Below are 21,678 nucleotides of genomic sequence, written 5' to 3' on the forward strand. Positions count from 1 at the left end.
GAGATCCATTCCACCAAATTGGCGCTCTCCCAGCTTCCCTGTTAGGCGGCAGTAATGCCACCAACCTGCTTGGCATTAAAAGAGGATTAGAGATATTCGCAAAGGAGGAGGAGAGGGCTATTGGACGCTACTAGCCAGGATGGCTATGTTTTCCCTCCACTGTTGGAGGCAGCAATGCTTGCAAATGCCAGCTGCTGGCAGGTCCTCCTCGCTGGCATCTGGTTGGCCCTGTGCCAGCAGGCTGCTGGACTAGATTGTCCATTGGGCGGATCCAGCAGGGCTGTTGTAATGTTCTTAACCACACAGCATTCTGTGCCTGTGTGCATGCTCTGGCCCCACCCTCCCTGCACAGCCCCCACATGCTGGGATTTTCCAGATGTGTGGTGGTGGCTGGAGATTTAGGATGCTCTCCATTCCTCTCCAAGGGTTAGAAGGGTGTGTGTGTCCCCCTTTCCTTCCTGTTTCCATGCTCTGACTCCCTGCCTGACTCTCCCTTTGGAGCAGCCGCTTCTGAAAGGCCCCTGTGCCCCCCTTTCCCTCCCCCCAGGCTTTGGAATCGCTCAACAAGAAAGACTTGACCGAGATCAAGTCTTATGGCCGCCCTCCCACCCTGGTGGAGACAGTCATGCAGGCGGTCATGATCCTGCGAGGCAACGAGCCCACCTGGGCCGAAGCCAAGAAGCAGCTGGGTAAGTAAGGAACCTAAGGCAGGCCCAGAGACAACATGTGTGCGGACAGATAACATGGATCTGGACCGTGATGCAGCACTGCCCCCTCCCCAGACCTCTTTTTTTCTGGGAGGGCATTTGCCACCAGGGTTAGAGACAGCCTGCTTTTGGGCTTCCTGGAACTGTCCTGTTTTGGTCACTCTGTGGGGCCTGGTTGCAGAAGTCCAAAGTGCCATCAGCACAACCCAAAAGGGCTCTCCTGGCATCTCCCAGCTCCCCTGATCTCAATTCTGCTTCTCCAGGTGAGCCCAACTTCATTAAGCAGCTGGTCTACTTTGACAAGGACAACATCTCCGACAAGGTGCTCAAGAAGATCAGCGCCTACTGCTCTCAACCGGACTTCCAGCCAGACATCATTGGGCGCGTCTCGGTGGCTGCCAAATCCCTGTGCATGTGGGTTAGAGCCATGGAGGTGAGCATCGAAAGCTCCCTCTGTGGAAGGGCCCGGCAGCAGCTTTTTGCATGGTGGGAAGACGCTTTGGGGTTCAATCTTTGCAGGTTGCACTCCATCCTCTGCTTCTCCCCACCTTCTCCTTCCCAGATGTACGGCCGCATTTACCGTGTGGTGGAGCCCAAACGTGCTCGAATGAATGCTGCCCTTGCCCAGCTGGCAGAAAAGCAGGCCGCCCAGGCCGAGGCTCAGGAGAGGCTCCGAGAGGTCAGTTGGCCTTCGAGGGCAATCCGGGAGTGCGGTTTGGCCGCAGGAGTCATGGAGACTCTTGGCCTCTCCTTATTGCATTGCAACCACATCTTGTACACATTTAACTTGTGGCATCTCAACCACACGCAGTTGAAGTCTTGACTGGTTAAAATTTTGTGAGTTAAATCCAAGCTGTGGGAATGGATATAGACACTTGGAGAGGATATATTGTTTAGTTATTGTCCTTCCTTGCTCACGTTTGTGAGATCAGCAGAGTACCATCCTTTGCAGCTAAACTTGGAAGCGAAGTCAAGGTTGATTTAATAAACCAGGATACTTTAAGGCAAACTGGATCTTCCTGGTCTCACCCCTTTTCTCCCCCTTTAAAAACAACAATCACACACACATGTGAAGAGATAAAAGTAGTGTTTACTTGCATAAACTAGGTTTTGAAGCAGCAGTTACCGTAGCAAAACGAAGGCAGGTTTAAAACTGCTATCTAAGTTACAAAAGTACAAAATGTACGTTCAGAAGTGGTGTCTGAGCTGCAGAACTCAGCTCAGGGTTAGCTTGGAAGCATGATGAAGAGAAAGAAGGATGCCCAAGCAGGAAGGAAGGAACCATTTAGGAAGACAAAGGAAGTGACCTCTCTAGCAGTTTTTTCCAGGAAAGCTCTGTGAGCCTCAGTCCCTTCATGTGCCTGTTGGGTTTTCCTGATGCAAAAAGAGCTTTCAGAGCTGGGGTGCAAGGCCCTCTTGGCACGCTGGCTCCAGAAGGCTTAGGATGCTTGACCGAGGGCAGTTTGAGTGTGTGCTTTGAACCAGACTTCTGCATAAGATGTGGCCCTATTGTATAATGGCGGTGGTAGGGCGTTCCCTCTGTGCATCACCCCAGGCCAGCCCTTGTAGGCATCTTCCCAGCGAGGAAGGCCCTGGCAACGGACCTGCTCCTAAGGCCTCCTCTCCACCCTCGCCCCAACCCCTGCTCAGGTGGCAGAGAAGCTGGAGATGCTGAAGAAGGAGTACGAGGAGAAGCTGGCCCAGAAGGAGGAGCTGCGCAAGAAGTCGGAGGAGATGGAGATCAAGCTGGACCGAGCCGACAAGCTGGTGTCGGGCCTGGCGGGAGAGAAGATCCGCTGGGAGGAAACAGTCAAGGTACGACTCGGGGGCTGCTCCACAGACCCCTGTCTGTCCCTTGGAGTAGAGCATCAAGTTTTGACAGGACCCTTTCTAGGACCCAGCAAGGGAGACCAAAGCCTTGGGACGTGCAAGGGGGTGAGGGGAGGCTACAGAAGATGAAGGGAATGTGGGGTGCAAGAAAAGAGCTTTTTAATATCTCCAAGGGCCCCTTTGCAAGGGGAACCCTCTCCAGGGCTCCGTCCTTCCCCTGATCTCCTCCTCTTCCTTCCCTTCAGGGCCTGGAGGAAGATATAGGCTACCTGGTGGGGGACTGTCTTTTGGCGGCCGCCTTCGTGTCCTACATGGGGCCCTTCCTCTCCAATTACCGGGATGACATTGTCTCGCACATCTGGATGAAGCAGGTGAGCCTGGTGCCCCTTTCCTGAGAGGCCAGCTTCTCCCTCCCACCATTCCTTTACAAGAATCCCGCCCCTGGTGGAAGGACACGAGGCTGGCAGCAAGGAGCTGGCACTGCCCCACGTGCCACATCATACATGTTCTGCAATGGTGAAAAATCAGTCTCTTAGCATGGCAGCACCAACACTCTGGCCTCCCTGCTTATTGACATTGTGCCGGAGCCTTTGCTGTGCTCTTTCCGGCACCTGCTGAAAACATTTTTCTTTAGGCCAGCCTGCCCAGACCTGTAGAATATTGATGTGAGTTCTGATCTTGCTTTTAATTTACTGCAGATCTCATCTTTTGAACGTTGCTTTTACTGATAATGTTATGGTTTCATTCTCTTTGCAAACCACTTTGACGTTTGTTTGGTTTTTTGCCACCACATGGGGTATAAATTTTATGAAATACAGTGGTACCTCGGGTTACATACGCTTCAGGTTACATACGCTTCAGGTTATAGACTCTGCTAACCCAGAAATAGTACCTCGGGTTAAGAACTTTGCTTCAGGATGAGAACAGAAATCGTGCAGCGGCAGCGCAACGGCAGCGGGAGGCCCCATTAGCTAAAGAGGTGCTTCAGGTTAAGAACAGTTTCAGGTTAAGAACAGACCTCCAGAATGAATTAAGTTCTTAACCCGAGTTATCACTGTAAAGAAATAGCCGGTGTAAGCCTCCCAGGGTGTCAGCTGGCCAGGCTGACCAGTGAGTAGCTCGGAAGCCGTGTCGGTCGCCTTCCGCTCATGGGAAGAGGAGGCCATTCTGGGTGGGGCTTGACTGGTTTCCCTGCTTCTGCTCCCCACCCGCAGACTCGAGAGCTCCATGTGCCTTGCTGCCCCCGCTTCACCTGCGACAGCTTCCTCGCCAACCCCACCATCGTGCGCAACTGGAACATCCAGGGCCTGCCCTCTGACAACTTCTCCACGGAGAACGGGATCATTGTCACACGAGGCAACCGGTGAGCCTCGGTCTCCGAGAGGGAGCTCAGGGCTCCCTGCACCCCCGGAGAGGCTTTTCAGGCCCACCACGGCCCTCTCCCCTTGGATCATCTATTGGGGGAGGGAGGCGCCCAGAAGTCCAAAGGTGAGATGCCGAGGGGCCCCAGCGCGCCTCAAGCCCCAGTGTGTCTTTTCCAGGTGGCCTCTCATGATCGACCCCCAGTGCCAGGCCACGAAGTGGATCAAGAACATGGAAGCCAAAAAAGTAAGGAGGAGCTCCATTGCAGATGCTTGCTTCTCTAGGTTTGAACCCCCTGCCCTATGATTTCTGCACCCTCCTCTCTGTTTGCTGTTGCAGGGCTATACAAATGCTCGTTCCCCTTCAGTTCCACCCCCCTGTTCCTGCTTCTAAGCAGAAGTGCATTCGAATGTTGGTCTAGCAGCTGGATCCAACATCTGTTTACCTGCCTGGGAGATTCTCTGACGTGGGTGGCAGCCAGAGAGGTGTTCTGGCGGCCCTCCCATGCTCCCGCCCCCTCTGCCTCCCACAGGGCCTCAAGATAATTGACCTGCAGATGCCCGACTATATGCGCATCCTGGAGACGGCCATCCAGTTTGGCACTCCGGTGCTGCTGCAAAACGTTCAGGAGGAGCTGGACCCCACACTGGCCCCCATCCTCAACAAGTCCGTCACCAAAGTGGGTGAGCGCCTGGCTTCTGCCTGCTGCTGGGAAAGGAGGTGGTGACTTCTGGGAACCCTTTTGTGTTTTTCATCCAGGTTTGGGATTTGAGGTTTGGGGGGGAGAGGAATTCGAAGGAGGAATGGATGCCAGCTTCCTGGGAAGGGGCTGGCATCTTGTCCAGAGGGAAAGAGGGCCCAGGTGAAAGACCCCCTAATCCCACCCCTATCTTGCTCCTGACCTGTATGTCTTTGTAGGCGGCCGCCTGCTGATAAGGCTGGGGGACAAGGAAGTAGAATACCACCCCGATTTCCGATTCTACCTCACCACCAAGCTCCCCAACCCACACTACACGCCGGAGACGTCCTCCCAGACCACCATTGTCAACTTTGCTGTCAAAGAGCAGGTAGGGAGCAAAACCAGGGAGAGCGTTGCCGCTGCTGCTGCTAGGCTCCTGTCTTGCTCATGGGCTTCCGATCGGGGCATCTGGTTGGTGAGAATGGGGTGCTGGGCTGTGGTGGGCCCCCTTTGGCCTCACCCAGGCTTCTCGCTGCCTCGATGCTGGAAATTCTTTCCAGCTCCTGGGATTTGAGGTGGGAGGAGATGGGCCGTTTGGAAAGGGACAGATTCCACCCCCTGGAGAAGACTTCATAGGAGGGAAGAAGAATTGCCAGGAGAGCAGGCAGAAAGGGTGGGGAGCATCCGTCATGCCAAACGATGGGGGGAGAGGCAGAGGGGTCCGTACTGAGTGTCCTGGGCCTCTTCAGGGGCTGGAAGCTCAGCTGCTGGGGATTGTGGTCCGGAGAGAGAGGCCCGAGCTGGAAGAGCAGAAGGACAACCTGGTCCTCAACATCGCAGCTGGCAAAAGGAAGCTGAAGGAGCTGGAGGACGAGATCCTGAGGTAACGGGGCTGGGCAAGGGGACATGCAGGTGCTGTGGAGAATAGGATCCTTTTGAGGGTTCGTCACTTGTGCGTGCGCAGACGCTTTATGTGTGTGCAGATGCTTGGACTACTGCAACGCGCTCTACGTGGGGCTATCTTTGAAGGTGACCCGGAAACTGTAATTAATCCAGAATGCGGCAGCTAGACTGGGGACCGGGAGTGGCTGCCGAGACCACATAACACCGGTCTTGAAAGACCTACACTGGCTCCCAGTATGTTTCTGAGCACAATTCAAAGTGTTGGTGCTGACCTTGAAAGCCCTAAACGGCCTCGGTCCTGGATACCTGAAGGAGCGTCTCCACCCCCATCGTTCAGCCCGGACACTGAGATCCAGCGCCAAGGGCCTTCTGGCGGTTCCCTCATTGCGAGAAGTAAGGTTACAGGGAACCAGACAGAGGGCCTTCTCGGTGGTGGCACCCGCCCTGTGGAACGCCCTCCCTTCAGATGTGAAGGAAATAAGTCGCTATCCTATTTTTAAGAGACATCTGAAGGCAGCCCTGTTCAGGGAAGTTTTTAATATTTAACGCTGTATTGTTTTTAATACTTGATTGGAAGCCGCCCAGAGTGGCTGGGGAAACTCAGCCAGATGGGCGGGATATAAATAATAAATTATTATTATTATTGTTGTTGTTGTTGTGCCTGAAGAGCATCATGTAAACAATGGCTTTAAAACAGCATCTGCTGCAACCTCAGCAAAGTTGAAGGAATGGGCAGTGGAGGCCACGAAGCCTGTGTGGTTGGGCCTGTGGGGTGATATGTGGCAGTCCTTACTGACCAGGAGAAGGAAGGTGGCTGCTGTCTTCTGCACTCCCTTTACCCCCTGGGTCTCCAGCCTTTTGTGGAGGCTGAGCATGTTGCAAGTCTGCCCTTCCCTCTCCTCTCTTCCCCATAAACTCAGCCGGCAGTTCTGCAGGCCCTGACCCCACCTCCTCCTCCATCATCTGGGGCTTCTCCAGCCAGAGAAGGCATCTTTCCCACCCTGCCTCTTGGGCAAAGCTGCAGAGCTCTGCTTCTGGCCCTCAGGCCCTCTGGGGAGCGGGCACAGATGTTCTGCCCTTGCTTGTGCCCTTCCCTCCCCGGGCTCACCTCTCCTGCTTTTAACTGTCAGGTTGCTGAACGAAGCCACGGGCTCCCTCTTGGACGATGTGCAGCTTGTGAACACACTCCAAACCTCGAAGGTCACAGCCACCGAAGTCACAGAGCAGCTGGAGACCAGCGAGACCACGGAGATCAAAATCGACACCGCCCGGGAGGTGAGAGGATGGTTTCTGGTACTCAGAAACATTGCTGCCTCTGACCATGGAGACAGTGCATAGCCATTGTGGCTAGTAGCCCCCAATAGCCCTTGCCTCCACGAATTTGTCTAATCCTCTTCCAAAGCCCTCTTGGTTCCTGGCCATCACTGCCTCCTGTGGCAGGGAGTTCCGTGGTTCAACTCTGTGTTGTGAGAAGAAGCGCTTTCTTTTTTGTCTGTCCTGAATCTTCCAATATCTTCATGGATGTCCGCAAGTAGTAGTAGTAGTAATAATAATAATAATAACAATAACAATAACAATAACAATAACAATAACAATAACAACAACAATAATAATAATAATTTATTATTTGTACCCTGCCCATCTGGCTGGGTTTCCCCAGCCAGTCTGGGCGGCTTCCACAAAGACCAAAAATACACTAAGATGTCACACATTAAAAACTTCCCTGAACAGGGCTGCCTTAAGATGTCTTCTAAAAGTCAGATAGTTATTTATCTCTTTGACATCTGGTGGGAGGGCGTTCCACAGGGCGGGTGCCACCACCGAGAAGGCCCTCTGCCTGGTTCCCTGTAACCTCACTTCTCACAATGAGGGAACCACCAGAAGGCCCTAGGAGCTGGACCTCAGTGTCCGGCTGGACGATGGGGGTGGAGACGCTCCTTCAGGTCTACTGGGCCGAGGCCGTTTAGGGCTTTAAAGGTCAACACCAACACTTTGAATTGTGCTCGGAAACGTACAAGTTCTAGTCTGATGGGAGAGGGAGGAAAACTTTCCTCTACCCACTGTCTCCAGGTGATGCATTATTTCATAAACTTCAGGTGGAACCCCCCCCCCGAACTGAGGGTCTTGAGGAAGAGTTGTGGGTACAGATGCTGTGCCTGAACCCCTCCTGGGTTTCTCCACAGTCCATAGGGGCTAGTAACTTGCTCTTTGACTGGTGAAGTACTGATTCTGCAGGAAAGGTCATTTCTGTGGCAGTGAGCGGTTTGTGTGCTGGGGTAGAGGCCTCACCCCATGGCTGATTCACCCCCAGTGGCTCCTCTCCCCCCCCCCATCTCCTGGTGGGCACCCTGCTCCTGCCTTCTGGCTGCTTGCCAACTCACCTGTCGCACGTGCTCTCGCCAGGCCTACCGACCATGTGCTCAGAGGGCATCCATCCTCTTCTTCGTCCTCAATGACATGGGCAGGATCGACCCCATGTACCAGTTCTCCCTCGATGCCTACATCGACCTCTTCAACCTCAGCATCAACAAGAGCCATCGGAGCACCAAGCTGGACGAGAGAATCCGCTTCCTCAACGAATACCACACCTATGCTGTCTACAGGTAACCCACTTTGTGCCGGGGGGGGGGGGGGAGCCAACCACTGCCACCACTCTTTTCCCTGCTGCACCTGGCAATTATTGCCCTTGGGGTCTCCTTCCTGAGGAACGAGGCGTGTTCAGTTTAACTGGGAGAAGTTGTCGACAATCCTCAGACTTGCCCCATATAGTCCATACAGTGGACACTTGGGTTGCAAACGTGATCCATGCGGGAGGCCAGTTCGCAACCCACAGTGTTTGTGACCTGCGCATCTGCGCATGCGCAGGTCACCATTCGGTGCTTCTGCACATGCACAAAGCGTGATTTAGTGCTTCTGCGCATGCGCAAGCGCCAAAACCCGGAAGTAACTGTTCTGGTACTTCTGGGTTCAGCGGGGTGCGCAACCTGAAATCACATAACCTGAAGCGTCTGTAACCCGAGGTATGACTGTATAGTCAAATGACAGGACACCTGTTCCAGACAGGTGCTGGAAGTTCAGCTTTCACCCTCTTGAATATCTGAGAAAGTGTCCCAAGCAACTGCTGGAGGTGTGGAGACAAATCAGGCACTTTCTATCACATGTGGTGGCTATGTAAGAAAATCCAGGCATTTTGGGAGAGTATCCACTTAGAACTACAAAAAAATGATAAAGATTTCCTTTATGAGAAAACCAGAAGCTTATCTTCTGGGGATTACAGATTTGGATATTCTGCAAAAAATGAAATGAAAAGTATTTTTTTATATGCCACAGTGGCAGCAAGCGTTCTTATCGCTACAAAATGGAAGAGTGATGAAATCCCCTCTATTCATGAATGGATCCAAAAGCTAACAGAATATGTGGAGTTAGACAGTTTATCAGAAATAATAAAGAACAAACCAAAACGGGAATTTGTCTCAAAATGGGAAGTCTTCAAAGTTTATTTGAAAAACAACCTTAACACGTTAAACTTTGTCGCAGCATTTGAATAACTTCAGTAGTAGCTTTAAGAAAGATATGAGACCTAAGATAAACCAATAATTAGTTAATCTATGATAATAGTGTGTATTGGCAACAAATAATATATAATTGAAATAAGGAATAGACGGGAGGTCGGGTCTATAGTTCAAGGACCACTTGTTGCTTTATTGATTTGTAATTAATATTGTCTTTATCACTGTTTTTATTTGTATTTTTGTTTTGTTTTTTCCCTTTTGGTGTATCAATAAAAAATAATAAAAAGAATATCTGAGAAAGGAGGCTGCTGTGAGTTCTCTCTGAGCTCCAACCCTTCCTTCCATTTTCTGTGTGGCTTCTCTTAGATACACCTGTCGGGGCCTCTTTGAGCGCCACAAGCTGCTTTTCAGCTTCCAGATGTGTGCCAAGATCCTGGAGGTCTCCGGCAACCTCAAGATGGACGAGTACAACTTCTTCCTGCGCGGGGGAGTGGTAAGAGCTCAAGAGCCACCCTTACGGATCAGACCAAAGGCTCAGTAGCCTTCTATTACTGTGGCCAGCCAGGACAAGCGGGACCTGAGTGCGAGAGCAGCACTCACCCTTCCTCATCCCCAGCAACTGGGCATACTGCCTTTGGTCCTGGAGGCAGAGTATAGCCATCGTTTCGAGTAGCCCTTGATAGCCTTAGCCCCCATAAGGTAAAGGTAAAGGGACCCCTGACCATTAGGTCCAGTCGTGGCCGACTCTGGGGTTGCGGCACTCATCTCGCTTTACTGGCCGAGGGAGCCGGCGTACAGCTTCCGGGTCCTGTGGCCAGCGTGACTAAGCCGCTTCTGGCGAACCAGAGCAGCGCACGGAAACGCCGTTTACCTTCCCGCCGGAGTGGTACCTATTTATCTACTTGCACTGGCGTGCTTTTGAACTGCTAGGTTGGCAAGAGCAGGGACCGAGCAACGGGAGCTCACCCCGTCATTGCGGGGATTCGAATCGCCGACCTTCTGATCGGCAAGCCCTAGGCTCTATGGTTTAACCCACAGCCCCACCTGCGTCCCTTAGCCCCCATAAATTTGTCTAATTTCTTTTAAAGCCATCAAATCGGTGGCTACCACTAATTATTGCCATAGCAAAACATAGTTTAGCAATGCGCCGTGTGAAGAAGTCTTTCCTTTTCTCTGTCTTGAATCTTTCCCTGCAAAAAAGATCTTAAGCTTTGCTGGATGAGCCCATTGGGTTCTCGTATTATAAGAGAGGGAGGAAAACTCTTCATCTGCTTCCTCTGTACCATGTACAATTGTATGCATCTGTATTGTGTATCTCTTGTCTAAAGTAAAAAAAGCAAATTTTGGCAACCTTCCTTCATAGGGAAGCTGCTCTAGCCCTTTAATCATTTTGCTTGCCCTTTTCTGCACCTTTTCCAGCTCTGCAGTATCTTAACGTATAGAGATCAGCAGTGTACACAGAATTATTATTTTTATTTAGTGAGTTTGTTGTGTTTAAATCCCACCTTTCTTCCGAGGAGCTCGAGGTGGTGTAAACAGTTCTCAGCCTCTCGATTTTATCCTCATGACAGCCCTGTGAGGTGGATTAAGTTGAGAGTGACTAACTGGCCCAATGTCACCCATTGAGCTTCATAGCTGAGTGCAGATTTGAGCCCTGGTCTCTCCCAGAACCTAGTCCAACACTAACCGCTTAACCACACTGGCTCTCAAAGAAGAAGCATGGTAGTGGTACGGAAAGCGGGAACAAATGTCTCAGCAGCATCAAATGGGCAGAGACTTCAGGAAGTTATCGCTTGTGCAAGCATAACAAAGTCCCCAGCGAGATCTGAGCTCGCGACCCTGGGTTTACAAGGCCAGTGCTCTAACCCCAGAGCTATAGAGCCTTGCACTCCATTGAATTATGCAATGCACAGCATTCCAAGCACGGAACAGATTTGCGTAATCTGATTTATGGTACTGGTAGTTTTATTCTCTGTGCAGCGGGAGGGAGGTGTCCAGAAATGGGTTGCCCCCGCCATACAGCTTTGAAGGCCTAGGCTCATTCTTTCCTGCCTTGCCCAGACCCAGGGCAAATTTTCCTTCTCTCTGGTCTCTCATTCCCTCCCCGCTCGTGTCTGCTCTGCAGCAGTTCTCCTCGGGTTTTGTCCTTTCAACCTTATTTGCCTTTCCCTTTCCCCGCTTTCAATAACTTCCCGTACACACACAAAAAAGAAGAGTCATCTTTGTTTTTACCTCTCCTTATCCTCTTGGGTCCCTCCTTTGTTATCCTTTCTTCTCCCACTGCCTGAGCATGGCGCCGGTGGAGAAAATGTCATTTCTGCAAGGAGAAATCAACACGCAAAAGAAAGTCAGCCAGGCTGGGGAGGCGGCGGGTCTGAAAACAACGTTCTCCCGGTTACCTTGACGGTTGCCGTTGAGTCCACCTCCCCCCCCCCAACACAGAGGCTTCTCAAGGCTCTTCCTCATTGGAGAGACAATTTTCCGAAGCGGCAAACTGTGAAGATTTCGCCCACCAAGCCTATAGAGCAGGCAGATGCCAATCTTACCAGTTCCTAGGTAAAGGTAAAGGGACCCCTGACCATTAGGTCCAGTCGTGACCAACTCTGGGGTTGCGGCGCTCATCTCGCTTCACTGGCCGAGGGAGCCGGCGTACAGCTTCTGGGTCATGTGGCCAGCATGACTAAGCCGCTTCTGGCGAACCAGAGCAGCGCACGGAAACGCCGTTTGCCTTCCCGCCGGAGCGGTACCTATTTATCTACTTGCACTGATGTGCTTTCGAACTGCTAGGTTGGCAGGAGCAGGGACCGAGCAACAGGAGCTCACCCCGTTGCAGGGATTCAAACCGCCAACCTTCTGATCGGCAAGTCCTCGGCTCTGTGGTTTAACCCACAGCACCACCCACGTCCCACATACCAGTTCCTACATGGTCTCAAAATAATGTCGGACGCCTTCCTTCTGACTGTCTGGCTGGCTCCAGCGAGATTGCTGCTGCCTGGACTCAGCTGGTGTAAGACTGCAGCTCTGGCAGGGTCTTGTTGAAGGAAGGCTCAGACAGCTGATTCCCTGCCAAAACCGGCCATCATTGTTTGGGCCAGGGGACATCGCTATGGACCATTGTCCCCAGAGGGTGCTTCTCCCTGCTGATGACCAGGTGCAGCACCCCTCTGGCCCATGGAAAGTTTCCAGCCGTTTTGCCACCCATGGCGCCCCTGTCTCTTCGCTGCAGGCTACCATGTGTTAATGGAGAAATCTGAAGGCTCCCTTGGACAAAAAAACAAGGACCCCAGCCAGGAATACCAGCGCAAAACAGCAGCCAGTAGGCTTGGTCTTTATTGAAGACTTGCTACAGGACTCCCACCTGCCACAAGGTGGAACAAGATGGAAGCCCCAAACAAAAGAGAACCCAAACTTTTATTAGCTGCTAATCCCCATGTTACACCTCCCCAAACTACATCACTCATACATCACGGTTACATCATGAAAGGGGAGGCCTGGTGGCAATAATCTGAGCATCCTGGACCCTGCCCCATGGTTCCCCTTGCCATCCCCAAACACCCATCAAGTGTAACAAAAGAGATATTTACCGTACATTTCCCTGTTTCCCAGCCAAGTTAATCACACCCTTTTGTCTTGATCTGGGTTTGTTATTTCTGGAATGGCCACCTGTCTGGCACTCAGGTATCAGGATGCCAGGGGTTATCACTCAGACAGAGGGGCTGCTGAGTAGCTGAGCTCACATGTCTATATGAATTTCTAAAGTTTTCCCAGTGAGCCAGTACACAGATACATTTATCAGTGAATTCTTACATTTGGTATCGTGCAGCAGAGGCCCTTTGAATAGATAGGAAGAAACTGTGATGAAGTATTTTGTGGGGACAAATCACCAAAGTCACAAAAGTGATTGTGCTGATTTTGGTAGTGGGCTGCAGGTGCATGATATCTGCTGGAGGGACAACACCCCCCCCCCAGTACATAAATTCCTGCAACACACGGGATGCTTCTTCTGCCTTTTGCTGCTTCAGAAATTGTCCCCCGTCCTTTAAATCCAGTAGACGACAGTTCTGACACCATCCCACGCCCCATATAGGGCTGGGGTAGGGAAACATTCCTGGCCAACAGGCCAGATCATTATCTCCCCACCTGCTGGCAGGCCAAATTTGACAAGTGATTGGGGGCCCCCATCTATCAGGCACTTGCCCTCCCAATATTGGGGCTGGGGGTGAGGTGGGATTGTATGAAGAGCATTGGGTCAGTGGTGGTCCTGCTGCTGAATCAGCGCAGCCCTGACCATTGCGCCCCCCCCCATGCATCCCCATTGCCCTGACAAGGGAAGCTTCTGTGGCTTGTTTGCCCCTCTGGGGAGAGAGTTTGGGCTGGCTACCAAGAGGAGCCGTCCCTCTGGATGTGTAGTACCCCCCAAAAGGTTGAAATCTACTTGGGCCTTGACTTCCGGTGGAGGAACATGGCGGACTGAATGTCTTCTGTCGGCAGGTTGCCGATGGAGATAATTACATGGCGATTGATGATAGCCAATACGTAAATCTTGGCTGTCAAATTCTCCCTGGAGATAATAGTGAACAAGGGCTTAAACGCAGATACTGTGTTCTGTGTCTTTTCAAAATCAAGATGGGAAACTACGGCAAATGCAACAGGAAATGGGAACAGACGATAAGGAACTGGGTGAAAACGAATGAATATATAATGTAAAGAACTATGGAATATTATTTTAATATACGGTCGCAGTGAAGACACTTGCGTGGACAAAGATGGAAAGGCGTCTTACTGTTTAATATGGAGGAATGGTTTTTGAAATTATTGGAGGCGAAAACCATTGCTGACATTTATTTATAAAAATAATTAGATAACCCCTTTTGGACATTTAGTGTAAAAAGGAAACTGAATTAATTTGATACATTTGGGTTGTAAGATTGGGGAAATATTGCCTAACAGAAGGTAGATCAGTTGGATGTCATTCTATTTGAATATTTCAAATAATTTCTTTTATATAACTGACAGATGGAAAATCAGAAGTCCGTTATGTTCTTTTTATTTTCTTTTATATTTTTGTTTTTCCTTTGATGCTGTCTCTTTCCCTTTCTGCTTTTATTTAGATTTTTTTTTTAGCTTACTGCATTATGAAAAAGCTTTAATAAAATCTTACAGAAATCTCCCCAGGCCTTGCCCCACAACAGAGGCATGCCATGTGGGCAGTCAGGGGCAGAATGCAGCTTGGCCGTCCCACAGGTCCTTGGGTGAGCCGTCTGGGAGGTTTCCCCAGAGCCTGGCTTTGTAATCTGAGAGGCCCTTGAAGCTCAGCCAAGCCCCATCCATGACAACGGGCCAGAGAGCAAGACTGGCTCCCTGCCTAGCAGGACAGCCATGGAGAGGGGGAAGTAGAGGGGGAAAGCCACCCCAATCTCCTGCAGCCTGCTCCTTGCTGTATATTTCCTGAGGGGAAACCCAGAGCAGGCCGGGAAATGGCCAGAGACTTTTCCTTCCCCCTACTTTCACCTTGAGGTCCAAGGCTGGCCCCCACCTGGGCACACCTGGCATTATACACCTTTCAGTGCCATTCTTGAGGTGACTATATGTGTGTGTGTCCATGGCCAGATTTGCTGCCAAGGTCAGCTCCAGGGGCCCTCTCTCTGGCGACCATATTTTACCCATAATCCTCCCTGCTTTGCCTGTGCCATTCCTCCCCTGGTGAGGAGAGTCTCCTGCTATGGGACGTATCCCCACCCTTGCCATAGAGGTGGGCAGAATCTGACCAGAGCCCTTCATGCCCAGGATGCTGGGCCCATCCTAGCCCTTCTGGAGAAGATGGCGGATGTTCAGAAATACCTTGGTATACGGGGAGGCCTGCTTCACCTCCCCCAAATACTTGAAAGCAAAGGTGTATCAAATAGCTTGATCTTCCCCCATGGATTTGCCGAATCCTCTTTTAAAACCACCCGAGCTGATTGCCTCCTGTGGGAGGGAGTTCCGCAGTTGAACCATGTGTGGGAACAGTTACAGATAGGTAGCCGTGTTGGTCTGCCATAGTCAAAACAAAAAAATTTTTTTTCTTCCAGTAGCACCTTAAAGACCAACTAAGTTAGTTCTTGGTATGAGCTTTCATGTGCATGCACACTTCTTCAGATACACTGAAACAGAAGTTGCCAGATCCTTCTATATAGTGAGAAGGTGGGGAGGGGTATTACTCAGAAGGGTGGTGGGAATGGGTGATTGGCAGATAGCTGTGATGAGCCTGTTGACGACTCTTAACGACTGCAATAGGTCTTACAGGAAAAAGCAAGGGGTGAGAAGGTGAAAAATGGCTTTGTCATGTATAATGAGATAAGAATCCAATGTCTTTGACTATATAGAAGGATCTGGCAACTTCTGTTTCAGTGTATCTGAAGAAGTGTGCATGCACACGAAAGCTCATACCAAGAACTAACTTAGTTGGTCTTTAAGGTGCTACTGGAAGAAATTTTTTTTTTTTTTTTGACATGTGTGGGAAGGAGCACTTTCAACGAAAACCTGTCCTGATTCTTCCATTGTTCCCTTCCTGCTTGCAGGTGCTGGACAGGGAAGGGCAGATGGACAACCCCTGCACCAGCTGGCTGGCCGACGTCTACTGGGACAACATCACTGAGCTGGACAAGCTCACCAACTTCCACGGCATCATGAACTCCTTTGAGCAGTACCCTCGCGACTGGAACCTCTGGTACACCAACTCCAAGCCGGAGAAAGCCATGCTGCCAGGTGAGGCACCGCCCGTCTGCTGAGCTGCGCAGTCCCTGCCGTCGGATTGTGTCCCTAAAGAAAACCGGGAGGGAGTCCAGTGGAAATGGGTTAACTGCCATCCTCCAGAACAGAGTTGGAGCACTGGATCTGGCAGGCGGGCTGGATCCAAAACTAGCCCACCCACCTGACAATCACCTGATGTCCTGTGCAGGGCCATCTTAAGCATATCTGGCCCCCCCCCCCGCCGTTTCCCAGAGTTGTCGACCTTTTTTTAGGGAGCACGGCGGGGCTGGAGGAGGCAGGCAGCAGCTGGAGGACGGCTCAACAGGGAAGAGGCGGAGGCTGGATGCGGTCCTGGCTCAGCTGGATGCTTCGCGCCGCAGTGGCCACGGGGAACAGAGGCTCTGGGCGCGGTGCTGCTTTGGCACAGGTGGCATGGCAGAAGTGGGCAAGGGCGGTGAGCTGATGCCAGGAGGCGCCGCGTCCAGCCTCTGCCTCTTCCTTGGCGCCCTGGCACCCCACACCACTAGCCTCTACGGGTAAGATGCCCCTGGTCCCGTGACATCCGGGGAATCTTCCCTTGCAGCCTCGGCTTGAACTCTAGATCCAAAACAAAAAAAAATTTGAGCTTTCGTGTGCGTTCTTCAGTTTTCTGAAGAAGTGTGCATGCACACGAAAGCACATACCAAGAACTAACTTAGTTGGTCTTTAAGGTGCTACTGGAAGGGGAAAAAAAAATTTTGTTTTGACTATGGCAGACCAACACGGCTACCTATCTGTAACTGGAACTCTAGATCCAAAAGTTATAGCCTACCTTTTTCCTCCAAGGAGCTCAAGTCCAGGGCCCTCCTCCTCCTCACTTATTCACAACAACTCTGCGAGGTGGGCTTAGCCTGAGAGGCAGTTATCCAGGGAGCTTTGTGACCAAATGGGGATTCGAAGCCAGGGCTCCCAGGTCCTAGGGCAACACTATAGCCACTGTACCGACATACTTTGGAAGCCCCAAGCCTCTGAAAAGGGGTGTTCTTGGTGCAGATAAACCCTCTAGGACCATCTTGTGTTTCCTTATGCACTGGAGATGTGGGAGTGAAGCTGAGATGGGGCGACCACTGGCTCTGGTGGGCATGCCAGGCCCACCCACTGGGCCCCTCTTCAGTTTCAGGTGGTCTCCCCCCACCCATGCCTTGTCGCCCCCTGCAGGTGAGTGGGAGAACTCCTGTAACCAGATGCAGCGGATGCTGGTCGTCCGGTCCCTGCGGCCGGACCGCGTGGCTTTCTGCGTCACGGCCTTCATCGTCTCTAACTTGGGCTCCCAGTTCATTGAGCCACCAGTGCTCAACATGAAGTCGGTGAGTGGCAGCGTCTGTGGCGCTTGGGGAGATCCTAGGCCCTTACCCACTCCCATGTTCTCTCTCTTTCTCTTTTGTAATTTTATAATGCATATAAACAGAACAGTTATGAACGCAGGTGACAATTAAAAGAAGAAGAGCAAATCTATAAAGCTGGCACGTGGAATGAATGCAACTGTTCATGGGTTAAAATTAAAGTCCCAAGTCATGAGAAAAAAGGGAGAATAAGCATTGTCTTCAGAATAAAGAGTATTGGTGATATCTGATTATCAAGTGTAGTTCCAGATTTGCCAGTCTTGTGATGAGGGTGGTCTTGGAAATAATGGTTCTGTTGTGTATATAACCCCCTCCTTCCATGTACTGATGATCCATGCTTGAGTATTGATGCTCTGGTGCATGTAGTGTTACTTCAGTATCAATACTCTTTTTTCCCCCCCAACTGCTCTGGAGAATGGTCTCTGCAGCTGGATTGAGGCAGGAGTAGCAGGAGTAATCGGAGTGTCAAACCCCCCCCCCCCATAATTCATCAATATGGGAATGACCTCAAAGTCACTGCCCCAATCCTGTCCTGCCTCAGCTACTCGGTCGCTCCCTGTGGCCTAGAATGATTTCCCTCCCCGTTTTGTCCTTCTCTTCCCATCTCTGGACGCAGGTGGTGGATGACTCCACGACCAAGACCCCTCTGATCTTCGTGCTGTCCCCTGGCGTCGACCCCACCTCCTCCCTGCTCCAGCTGGCCGAGCAGTCGGGCATGGCGCAGCACTTCCAAGCCCTCTCGCTGGGCCAGGGCCAGGCGCCCATCGCCACCCGCATGATCAAAGATGGCGTCCACCAAGGTGGGTCCAGTTCCCAACGGGCGAGCCTGCCACGTCCGCCCGACCCCTTCAGATCTCTGGAGCAGAGATGGGGAACGTTGGGGGCCAGTCTCCAGGTCTTCTGGGGCTCCCAGCATGGCCAGTGAGGACGGGAGTTGTAGTCCAACAACTTCTAGAGAGGAACGGCTGCTCTGGAGGCAAATCTAGCTTACGGTGGGGGGGGGGCATTCCTGCTCCCAGTATGCCCCACGGAGAGCCTCAAGGTCCATAAATAGCAACACCCTAGTGGTCCTGGGCCCCAAGGAAGTTAGATTAGCTTCAACCAGAGCCAGGGCCTTTTCAACACTGGCTCCGGCCTGGTGGAACGCTCTGCCTCATGAGACCGGGGCCCTGCAGGATCTGATTTCTTTCCGCAGGGCCTGTAAGACAGAGTTGTTCCGCCTGGCCTTTAGCTTGGAGCCAATTTGATTCCCTCCCCCTCTTTCTTTTTCCTTCTCCTCCTGTGACGAGGCTGCATTTTAACATTTTATTCTTTTAATGTTGCATTTTAATCTTGTTTTTAAGTTGTATTCATTCAACTTGTTTTTATTATTGCTTGTTGGCCACCCTGAGCCCGGCCTTGGCTGGGGAGGGCGGGGTATAAATAAAAATTATTATTATTTATTAGTATTATTATTATTTCCCTGAGTCTTCCTTCATAGATCCTGCTCAGCTCATGCCTTGGCACGTGCCCCGCCGCTGCCACCAAGCGGCTGTGGGGCCTCTCCACCCTCTAACCTGGCTTTGCCTCTCTTCCTTGTCAGGCAACTGGGTCTTCCTGGCCAACTGCCACCTCTCTCTCTCCTGGATGCCCCAGCTGGACAAGCTGGTGGAGCAGCTGCAGGTGGAGGAGCCACATCCCTCCTTCCGCCTGTGGCTCAGCTCCAGCCCCCACCCGGACTTCCCCATCTCCATCTTGCAGGCCGGCATCAAGATGACCACGGAGCCCCCCACGGTGAGAGCAAAAGAGCCAGGTGGCCAAAAAGGGATGGGGTGGGGTGGGGGGCTCTTTCGTCATTTCCTCCTCCCACCACCTGTTCCCCAGGTGGCCCCCACACCCAAGCCCCCAGCCCAGCCCTACGAAAGCCACAGCCTTCCTTCTCTTTTTTTTTCTGTCCAATTCCTTTACTCTTTTTTTTTTTTTAAAGATATTTATTGAAATTTTCAAAAAAGAAAAAGAAAACAAAAAAAAACAAAGAAAAAAAACCACGCATATGATTACAGTCCTTTCTTTCAATAACATATTTCCTTGACTTCCCCACACCTCCCCTTCTTGTATTCCAATTCAATTTTTAGTTCAGCAAGTTCTTATCCCCAAATTTTACCTTATTATATTTAAATCCTTTTAGTTAACCAATTTTAACATAAACCTCAGTCTTTATACATCAGTACTTATTCTTAGTGTCTTTTCTAAGATCGACCCCAATTCCCTTTCACGAGTTCCCCATTTTAATATAAGTAACAGAACAAAATATATGAAAACAAAGTACAATTGTACAGCCTTTGGATACCCAAAACCCCACTCCCTGCCTTTCCCGGTTTCAAGCTCCAAAAAATGTCCATCAGTCTATCTGCTGTCAGCCTGGTGACCTCACATCCGAGGCTCTTAAGTCTCTCTCAAGTCCTCTCTGCCGGTTTTTTTGGTAGTCCTTAATATTAAACACCAAATCTCAGAGAAGCTCTGACCCAATAAGGTCCATGCTTCTTCCAGCCAGACCTCCATATTTAAAATTGTAGTCCAAATCTTGTTTCTTACTTCTTTTAAGTCCAAATGTCCCAAAAACTCCAGCTTCCAGTTTAGTCAGATTTGTAATCCATAAGTCTTCAGATCTCCACATGAGGAGATCTCTCCATTCCTCATTCTTCCATTCAAACCAGATTTTCATAATCTCATTCTTCTTTTCCTTTATATCCATCTTAGCAGGCCTCAGGCTCTCCTTAATCATCTGCGGCATTATAGCACAGGCTTCCTTCTCCTCTTGGGTCACGTTAAAAGTTCCCCTCTGCTTTACTCCAGACTGGCAACTTCACGTCAGGTTGTTTCCCCCCCCCCCCTGCATTATAGAGCAAATGTATAGTTTGATTAAGAACTGGGGGAAAGTGTGTGTGTTTGTTTAAGTCAGGCATAGGCAAACTCGGCCCTCCAGATGTTTTTGGCCTACAACTCCCATCATCCTCGGTCTAGTATACCTGAAGGAGCGTCTCCACCCCCATCGTTCTACCCAGACACTGAGGTCCAGCACCGAGGGGTTCCTGGCGGTTCCCTCCCTGCGAGAAGCCAAGTTACAGGGAACCAGGCAGAGGGCCTTCTCAGTGGTGGCGCCCGCCCTGTGGAACACCCTCCCACCAAATGTCAAAGAGAAGAACAACTACCAGACTTTTAGAAGACATCTGAAGGCAGCCCTCTTTAGGGAAGCTTTTAATGTTTGATGCATTACTGTATTTTAATATTTTGTTGGAAGCTGCCCAGAGTGGCTGGGGAAACACAGCCAGATGGGCGGGGTATAAATAATATTAATTATTAATATAATAAAAATAATAAAAATTATTATTATATTATTATCCCTAGCTAGCAGGACCAGTGATCAGGGATGATGGGAATTGTAGTCTCAAAACATCTGGAGGGCCGAGTTTGCCTATGCCTGGTTTAAGTACACAATAAGAGCCAGTCATCTAGTCCAGGCTCCTCTTCTCACAGTAGCCAATCAGATGCCCCAAAGGCAAACCCTCAATCAGGATTCGAACACAGGAGCCCTCTCCCCTCCTGTGGTTTCCAGCAACTGGTACGCAGAAACGTTGTTGTTTCTGACTGTGGAGGCAGACCATAGACATCACGGGCTAGGAGCCCTTGAAAGCCCTCTCCTCCATGACTCTGTTTGATCCCCCTTTAAAGCTTTGCCAGCCACCCAGACAAAATTGTTTGAATACATAGAATTCGCGAAATTGACTTATAAGATTCGGAATCAAAAAGAAGCAAAGTTTGAAAAGGATTGGAGTAAAGGATTGTTGAATATATACAGAGTAATTGTAAGAATTTAAAAACTGTAGCAGGATTAATGTAAATCTTGTGATGTGGATGGAGTGTAAATAAGAAACTGTAAGAAAAGATTTGAGACATGCAAACCGTTGAAGGGATGGAAGTAAGTCCAGGCGCAATAAGGCGCAGGGTAAATAAGAAAACATATAAATTTTTGAATGTAAGAGTATTTTTTTTAATTGTTGTTGTTACAAAAAAGCAATAAAACGTATTTGAATAATAATAATAATAATAATAGTAATAGTAATAATAATAATAATAAAGCTTTGCTGGCCATCACTGCCTCCTGTAGGAGGGAGTTCCATAGTTTAACTATTCATAGCACGAAGAAATACTTTTTAAAAGCAGACCTTAATCTTCCAACATTCGGCTTGTTTGCATGTCCATAAGTCCTAGCCTTAAGAGCATAGCTGTCAAGTGTCCCTTATTTGAAGGGACAGTCCCTTATTCCAGTCCCTTATTGGCTGTGTTGCTCACCCAATAAGAAGTCTAAGAACAACTGGGGGGTGGAGCTTGCATGCCTTGTGTGTGGCTAGTTAATGTAAGCTGAGGGGTTTTTTTGAATGCTGGACGCCATTTTGTTGCACGTGCTGCTGCAAACTTTGCAGTGCAAAGCCAGGCTGGAGAGCCATCTTAAGTTGAGGCTGAATAGTTTAACTATTCAAAGCACGAAGAAATACTTTTTAAAAGCAGACCTTAATCTTCCAACATTCGGC

General features: G+C 50.3%; 1 protein-coding gene and 1 long non-coding RNA gene across 3 annotated transcripts in view; one reads left to right on the forward strand and one right to left on the reverse strand.

Annotated features, from left to right (window-relative positions):
- Window positions 1-21,678, forward strand: part of DNAH2 (dynein axonemal heavy chain 2) — a 137,516-nt gene that overhangs the window by 106,931 nt on the left and 8,907 nt on the right. For both annotated transcript variants that reach the window (XM_083580733.1, XM_083580734.1), the window contains exons 63-79: window positions 548-689; window positions 971-1,140; window positions 1,270-1,386; window positions 2,358-2,522; window positions 2,783-2,908; window positions 3,752-3,900; window positions 4,079-4,145; window positions 4,432-4,582; window positions 4,818-4,966; window positions 5,328-5,461; window positions 6,612-6,756; window positions 7,885-8,084; window positions 9,360-9,486; window positions 15,554-15,740; window positions 16,923-17,071; window positions 17,724-17,907; window positions 18,690-18,880. In XM_083580733.1, the coding sequence (XP_083436859.1) occupies window positions 548-689; window positions 971-1,140; window positions 1,270-1,386; window positions 2,358-2,522; window positions 2,783-2,908; window positions 3,752-3,900; window positions 4,079-4,145; window positions 4,432-4,582; window positions 4,818-4,966; window positions 5,328-5,461; window positions 6,612-6,756; window positions 7,885-8,084; window positions 9,360-9,486; window positions 15,554-15,740; window positions 16,923-17,071; window positions 17,724-17,907; window positions 18,690-18,880 (2,553 nt within the window). The remainder of the gene's footprint in view (window positions 1-547; window positions 690-970; window positions 1,141-1,269; window positions 1,387-2,357; window positions 2,523-2,782; window positions 2,909-3,751; window positions 3,901-4,078; window positions 4,146-4,431; window positions 4,583-4,817; window positions 4,967-5,327; window positions 5,462-6,611; window positions 6,757-7,884; window positions 8,085-9,359; window positions 9,487-15,553; window positions 15,741-16,922; window positions 17,072-17,723; window positions 17,908-18,689; window positions 18,881-21,678) is intronic.
- On the reverse strand, window positions 9,158-12,154 carry LOC310747041. Its single transcript, XR_014540865.1, has 2 exons — window positions 11,907-12,154; window positions 9,158-11,310 (listed from the first exon to the last, which is right to left on the reverse strand). It is a non-coding gene; the product is annotated as an uncharacterized lncRNA (long non-coding RNA).

This window comes from Podarcis filfolensis (assembly GCF_964270895.1).
Source record: "Podarcis filfolensis genome assembly, chromosome: 13".
Taxonomy (NCBI): Eukaryota; Metazoa; Chordata; class Lepidosauria; order Squamata; family Lacertidae; genus Podarcis; species Podarcis filfolensis.